We start from the raw sequence: 7986 nt of genomic DNA, 5'->3' as shown, positions 1-7986 counted from the left end.
TCCCATCAACTTACACCAGGTAAGAGCATAAAGGGACCAGTCAAAGATATTAAAATCTTTAATTTTAAGGCAACTATCAATGCAACAAAGCGCCAAAATAAACTACACTAAAAACATAATTCGAGGGCGCATGTGTGCAAAACACCAAAGACCCCATGACAAATGTCTTAATTTAAAGGTTTTTTTATAGATACCATGTTTAAATAAGGTAATTACAGGAAAATTATATTTTATTTTTAATTTATACATAAATCATCATTAGAATTATTTTTTATTACAATCAACCACCTTCCTATCAAATTCTTCACTTAAAATCCGAAATTACCCTTTAAAAACTCACATTTAATGTACATGACTCTTTTTTTAGCATTTGAGTCTTATTAGGATACAACCCACATTAGGGGTGTGCAACGGTCGATTCGGGTCGGTTTTTACCAAAATTTGAACAACCGAACCGAACCGCCTATAATTCAAAACCGAACCGAACCGTTGCAAGTCGGTTCGGTTTGTTCGGTTCTAACTTCATCAAACTTCTTATCAAATAAAAAACCGTGTTAAAGAAAAAAAATATCAACAAAGTAGGAAATTATGAAACATTAAACACTGATATAATGATATTGTTTTTAACCCATAATGATCAAGAAAATGAGTTTAGAGTTTGAGTTAGGGCTGTTAATCGGTTTGAATGGTGCGGTTAATAGGTGACACCGAACACCAAACCGATCTATTTTTTCGGTTTGGTTCGGTTTGGTTTTTCACTATTTTTTTCAAAAACCAATTATGTTCGGTTTAGTTCGGTTCGGTTTTTCTCTGGTTTATATCGGGTTTTTTTCGGTTATTCTATAAAGAAAACAAGTCTAGAAAAGTAGAAAGTAGAAATGTCTCATATTACATAACCGTTTCCGAAAAAAGCGATGAAAAACTAGAATAGCAGAAAGATGATAGATCAGAAGAACAAGATCAATTACCCGACCACTTGTTTGTAGTTGTAAATTTATGGATCCAAATTTTTTCCCCCATAGAATTAGAAGAACAAGATCTTCAGATGACATTGGAGTGTACATGCGTCTTGCTAAAGAATCATAACACTTTTTTCCACACAGCAGAGGGTAGTTCTCTTCATACGTGAGGTTCTCTGGTAGAATGCTATTGTTTCCAACAACTTGCACCTGTACCAATGACATCTCTATTTTCCATTGTTCTAAGGGTGTGTTTGGTTAGTATTTAGCAAGCAAAAAAAAGAAAAAGAAAAAAAAACATGAGAAATGTGGTTTCTGGGACCTGACTATGTTGCCACATAAGATTTTAGTTTCCAATTGATCCATTTCCCTTGTTTGCTTCGGTTTTGGTTTCCCGTAAGCTGAGCCGAGTCAGTAAAATGTAAATCCCATTCAGACCAAAATGGGAATAAAATAACTTTTCGGTTTTTCGGTTTGGTTTCGGTTTCCAGACATTCGAAACCAAAACCACACCAAACCTTTCGGTTTTTGGTTATTTTTTTCGGTTTGGTGCGGTTTTTTTCTTTCCTCGTTTTTTTCGGTTATGGTTCGGTTTTGGTGTGGTTATTTTTTCGGTTATCGGTTTTCAAGTTACCGCCCTAGTTTGAGTCTTTGACTCTTTGGGGACGAGTCGGGTAGGGTTTGAGATCCAAATGTGTAGTATTGCACTATATTCGATCGGTTCGGGTCGGTTCGGGTTGAAAAGTTTTCAAACCGACCCGAACCGCCCTACTCATAAAACCGGATTTTTCGGATCGGTTCGGATCAGTTCGGTCGGTTTTTTCGTTTGGACCGAACCATGCTCAGCCCTAACCCACATGCCTTGAACTTGAATTTTTTAAGTTTATTTTTAGTAAAAATTTAACTAGGAAATGATCAATCGTAACAAAAACTAACTTTAAATCGTGACTTATGTATAAATTAAAAATAAAATATAATTTTCGTACAGTTAACCTATTATTAAGGTGAATTCTAGAAAAGAAAAAAAAAACTAATTTAAATTTCACGAGCCCTAAACTTAGTCCAGAATATTGAACAGCATCCCGACTTCCAAAAATACAACAACAAACTTCGAGACGGGGAAAAAAAATAAGCATCAATAATAATAATAACAACAACGACAACAAATTAAACTATATTTTTTTCTTTCGAGCACGTGGGGACCATCTCCCGGTCACGTGCTAGGTTGGCCCACTGTTGTCCTCGGGTGAATGTTCAAGATTCGTCCACGTCAACCAACGAGTTCTCATCGCAGCCGTCCAATCAGAGGGCGAAGTCCGAGGTCCCGTCTACATCGCCCTTTTCTACGGTACGTCTACCGCCACGCGCCCCCTGTCTTGTACATCCATACGTACAACTCTGGATAGATACATTATGCGCGAATAATGCGGCAGCAAAAATTCGGCGCTTAGGGAACTATTCGCCTAGAGGTGGGGCGAATGATATTAGGGGCTGTTTGGTTTGTATGTTTTTAACATGTAAAAGGATGAAAAGTGTAAAAAAATAGGTCCTAATGTTAGCTTTCATCACTTTACATTGTTTGTTTAAATTCTCTTTTACATGAAAAGCTTACAAATTTTGATGAGGTGCAACTGAAAGCAAAATCATCAAAATTAGGGTCCGTTTGGTTGCTGAAGAGGGCTTGGGAAAGCCTATCAAAACTATCAGTTTTGGCGGGCTTTCTTGCAAAAACTCTATTTTTCGGGACGTTTTTGCAAGAAAGCATGTCAAAACTGACAGTTTTTGTCAGTTTTGACAGGCTTTCTGCCCATTTTAACTCATCTTTTCAGCAACCAAATGGGCCATTAGGAGTGATTTTGTTGGAAAGCTGACACAATGTCATAAACGTGTTCAAAAAAATAATAAAAAAGTCAAAACCTTGTAGAAAATGGTGAGGTGGATAACCACTTTCCATTTTGTGTCATAAATACTCTAGATTAACATTATATTGTCCAAACAATGTAATACTATTATTTTAGGATTCATAAAGATTCGTAACCAAACAATGTAAACACTCGAACGGAAAATAGTGAGGTGGATAACCACTTTCTATTTTGCGTCATAAATACTCTAGTTTACTAAAGGCATGCAAATAGCAAATCAGTCAACATATATTCTGTAAAATGTTAATCTAAGCTGATCATATAGAAAATCTCAAGAAGCTTGCATGATATATCAGTCAACATATATTGATTTACTAATAATTAATGTTATAATTCAGCGCACTATAAATACTCACAAGGTTTTTAAATAATGATGGTGGGGCCATATTGCTATGTGTTCTACTCATAGGTACGAGATTAATATTGCACCTTGTTAGTATACAATTTTGGGAGATTTACTCGTGAATCCAAAGATGGTCAAAATCAATGAAAGTGAAAACTTCCTAATTTAGTCGGCATCAATCACCTTTTTATTTTTCCCCCCCCCCCCCCCCCTAATCATAAAATCCTAAAGTCCATTATCAATTGGAATAATATGGTGGAACCTTAACCAAACTTTTATAGAGGTTTGACAATCAAATAGGATAAAAGGACGAGCATCGAGCAATTTTTTCTTCGAAATGTGACAATAGAACCGATTAGATCCACACAAAAATAATTTTATGATGGAATTTGTCCCAAAACCCTTTTTTAAAATATCAACATGGAATAGACACTTGTGGTTTTTTTTTTTCTTCTAAAAAAATTGTGATCAAACGACTTGTCAATAAACGAGAGGATTAGGATTGTAGGCAATATTCGAAGCCTTAGAACAAGCGAACGAATAATACGGAAATTAATGCTAGTTCTTAATAACTTCTATTCTTAGTGGCTGCTGATGTATTGAATAACATGCGAACTAGTGTGCGCGTGTGTGTTCAAGGCGTTCTAAAAAAAACAAACGTTGCGTTTAGCGACCATCCTAAAATTCGATTAAGACCAATCCTGACCAAGTTTTAGGACGAACTAGCGTCAAACAAAACCAGTTTAAAAGCTCCAACTTAAAAAAAAAAAAAAGATTAGACTAAATTTAAACACATGCTTTTTTTTTTAATTAGGGTCAGGATCATACGTGTCACTATTTTGACTTTTGAGGAGCTAGGGTGGGGCCCACAAGAGCTAAATAATGGGATGGGGAGGACCGAGCTCCGAATTTTCCCCTGTGTATACGAATCGTACGCGGGGGGTACTTGAGAGAGAGCTCTACTCTACGCTTTTTAACCGGATAAGACCCACCGCCCCCTCGGAATGACACGTGTCGGTCTCCACAGTCTAGAGATCCGAGCCCCCATGCCGCAGCAACCCTATAAAAAAAAAAACTCTTAAACCCATCACCGTCGCCTCCAGCGTCCCCCACACCGTCTCTCTCTCTCTCACGCTCTCGCTCAGCTCCCTTCTATCCTCGATGGTCACGCGCCCGGTGAGATTAAAAAATAAAAAATAGAATGACGCCAACTGGATAGCCTCTCCCAGACGAGGTCTGGACTCAATCTCCCTGCCTCCCTCCGCGGCGCGACCGCAAGCGCATGCCCTCGCCTGCAAGTTCTCTAACCGGACGAACCGCCGCTCCCGCCGCCACGTCTTCGTCGCAACTGCCTACGTCACCGTTCCCACCGCCGCCGCCGCGCAGGTTATCAAGCCATCTAGGGCGGTGACGGTCAAGGTGGAAGCACCCCACATTGGCGGACTTCAACTCCTGGTGCCCAGGGCTGGGGGCGGTGTGGCGGCGGACTGGCGTGGCGGCATTGGCGGAGGGCGTGGCCGGACGCTGGAGGAGATCAGGTTCAAGAGGATGGTGGTGGACGACGAGGTGCTGGAGATGATCGGGAGGAGGTTTAGGAATCTGAGGGTGTTGGGGTTTTCCTCCTGTGAGGGCCTTAGTACTGCGGGGTTGGCGACCGTTGCTGCTAACTGCAGGTAATTTGCTCCTCCCATTTTTTTTTCTTGGGTTCCGATGGGGATTTGGTGGGTAGATTAGGGATCTTTTGGGTTAAAGATCGGATTTTTCAGCGGAAATTAGGGTTTTTTTTTTTGTGGTCTGGGGGTGGGGTGGGCGGGCTGGGGGATCTTTTTTGGGGTTCAAGATTGGATTTTTCCTGCAGAAACTAGCTGCGGAGTTTCCTAATCGCGGGTGATTACGGAAGTTAGCGGTTTATGGCTGGTCGATCGTGTGGTCGTTTTGTACTGCTGCGGGCCGGCTAGTATTGCTGATAATTGCTGGTGGGTTAGCTTGCGGTCTTGTTGCTTGATTTTTCGACGATTTGGGTGTAAAAGATGATAAAATTTAGTGGAGGGTTGTATAGTTTTCAAATGTGACTTAAAATTTTTTCAATTTTGGGGGTTTTGAACCAAATTACATCTCAGCTTATGTAGAATCAGCCTCATTGCGGCCCATGCTACGTAAATTGTTCGCCAGATTCAGGATTTCTGAGGTCAAAAATGGTATTTTTGGGATTTTAGGGGCTGTTCGTTTCGCAAAATAATTTGGGAAATCAAAGAATAGGAAACCTATTTCCTATAATAATTGTTTTGAGGTTGTTTGGTTGGTTTAAAAAAGAAGAAAATTATAGAATAGGAGATGAGATAAATGAGTTGTCACCTTATTATTGGATGATGTGAGTGATTTAAAAAAAAATTGTTTTGAGGTTGTTTGGTTGGTTAAAAAAATAAGGAAATGAATTGGAGATATATTATTGGATGATGTTTTGAGGTTGTTTGTGTTTGGTTCATTTTTAAAAATAAGAAAATAGATGAGATGTGATGAGTTGGAGGTATATTATTGGATGATGTGACGCATACTTAAGGAAATTAATTTCTTATTTTTTTTTTAGGAAATGGATGGAAAGGAAGGTTTAATGAGATGAGATGAGTTGTCACAATATTATTGGATGATGTGTGTGATTTTTAAAAATGAAATAAGATGAGATGTGATGAGTTGGATGATGTGACACATTTCTTGTGTTTGGTTTATTTTTAAAGGTAAGAAAAGAGATGAAATGAGATGAGTTGGAGGATAAAAATAATATTTTATTAGATGTTGTGGGTGAGTTTTAGGAATGGAAATGGATAAAAATATTATTTTATTGATTTCCTGGTACCGATTTCCTTTTCTTTGATTTTAGGAAACCAACCAAACGGGCCCTTAAGAGATGGCATTCTGGCTGGGTTTTGAGATTCTTCATGAGTTTTGTTATTGGAACTGTAGTGTCGAGTTTGGGGGTAATCTGGGGAAATCTGATGATCCTCAAAGGGACAGCAGATGCCAAATGAGCTGTACTTTATCATTGAGCCAGTACTGACACTTAGCGGATTGTACTGTGTAATATCATCTATACCTGCAGTTTAATCTAACTTGTCTCTTTATGTTAAATCCCAAGGACTAAAATTCCTATTTGAAGTGCTTTTTGCAAGAAGAAGTTTAGGAAGACTATAGTCATGATGAAATGTCGATGATGATGCAGGGTGTTTGTATTGTTTGTTAGTGGGTATTCAGTAAAAGTCGTGCATGGATTATGTGTGTGTGCTGTGCTTTCTAGTGTTTTGGGATAAGGTTTCCAACTTGGGTCTGATTATGTTGACAAGTTTGGTAATAAATAAAATTATCTGGAGAAAGTATTCAATTTCAAGAAGAACAAGAGAGAAACAGAGAGGCTTATCATATGTCAGAAATTATAAAAGCCCTTACGGAAGACAATAGCTAACTTTGAATTTCAGGTTATTTGTAGTTTGAGAGAATTGGTGAGCTGAAACTTTTGACGCTTCAATTAAGTAAGCTTTCAGGTTTAAAATAACCATCTTGGATTCGGAATGTCCTGTTCTTATCCGATCTTTAAATATCAAGTGTGTTGTAACGTTCGGTTTACACTATTAACTTTATTAAGCTTAAAGCAGGGGGGATTAAACTCTTCTATGATCATTTTATATGTCTAGTAAGTCTCAGCTTGTCGTTCTTATTTTTAAGATGAGTAGGGAAGCCGTAATATTTTGTGAAAGTTGCTCTGAATCTAATTTATTTTTGCTTTGCATTGCAGGTATCTCAGGGAACTCGACTTGTGAAAGTTGCTCTGAATCTAATTTATTTTTGCTTTGCATTGCAGGTATCTCAGGGAACTCGACTTACAAGAAAATGAGGTGGAAGATAACTTTTATTTTTGCTTTGCATTGCAGGTATCTCAGGGAACTCGACTTACAAGAAAATGAGGTGGAAGATAACTGCTGTCACTGGCTCAGCCACTTCCCCGAAACATTCACCTCCCTCGTGGTTCTCAACATTGCATGCCTCGAAGGAGAAGTAAACATGTCAGTCCTCGAGAGGCTGGTGAGCAGATGTCCAAACCTACGAACCCTAAGGCTCAACCACGCCGTGCCTCTTGATAGGCTTGCCAACATTCTACAAAAAGCTCCGCAGCTTGTTGATCTTGGTACTGGCAGGTTTGCAGCGGATGCGGGGCCAGAGCTTTATGCTAAGCTTCATTCTGCCTTTACCGGCTGCAAGAGCTTGAGAAGTTTGTCTGGGATATGGGAAGCGGTTCCTTCGTACCTTCCAACGCTTTATTCTGTCTGTGCTGGTCTCACTTCATTGAACCTGAGTTACGCTAATTTGCAAAATTCAGAGATTACGAAGCTAGTTAGTCAATGCAAGAATCTGCAGAGATTATGGGTAAGTTATATTCATATTTCATTCATTAGCTTATATTACCAATTCTGCTTATTAAGGTTTAGTACTTTTGATCGAGCAAAAATAGGTGTTAAGCTGATTAATGTATCGCTATTCTAATTTTAGTTATAAGATACTATAGGACACAAATGCAGCTTAGGAAACTGATACAGAACCTTTGTTTGTGCTTGTATTTTTGGGTGATTTATTTGTTTGTTGAAGTGGATGTAATGCATTTTCCTCTTATTTAACTTGTAGTAGCATGGTTTAGAGCATGTGCAATTATATTCTAGATACCAGCTGTTAGAAAACTTATATCTTGTTTGTTAGGTGACCTGCAATAAAAGGT

The 7986-nt window shown here is 38.6% G+C and overlaps 1 protein-coding gene across 1 annotated transcript in view; it reads left to right on the top strand.

The window, feature by feature from the left end:
• The first annotated feature begins 4708 nt into the window (after window positions 1-4708).
• The window catches only part of LOC109827914 (transport inhibitor response 1-like protein Os05g0150500), a 5809-nt gene continuing 2531 nt past the window's right edge, over window positions 4709-7986 (top strand). Inside the window, exons 1-2 of the mRNA XM_020394936.1 lie at window positions 4709-4897; window positions 7148-7640. Coding sequence (XP_020250525.1) covers window positions 4773-4897; window positions 7148-7640 — 618 coding nt within the window. The 5' untranslated portion in view covers window positions 4709-4772. The remainder of the gene's footprint in view (window positions 4898-7147; window positions 7641-7986) is intronic.

This window comes from Asparagus officinalis, unplaced genomic scaffold, assembly GCF_001876935.1.
Source record: "Asparagus officinalis unplaced genomic scaffold, Aspof.V1 AsparagusV1_Un549, whole genome shotgun sequence".
Taxonomy (NCBI): domain Eukaryota; kingdom Viridiplantae; phylum Streptophyta; class Magnoliopsida; order Asparagales; family Asparagaceae; genus Asparagus; species Asparagus officinalis.
Note: the sequence above shows the minus strand (reverse complement) of the source record. Positions and strands in the feature narration are given on the sequence as shown.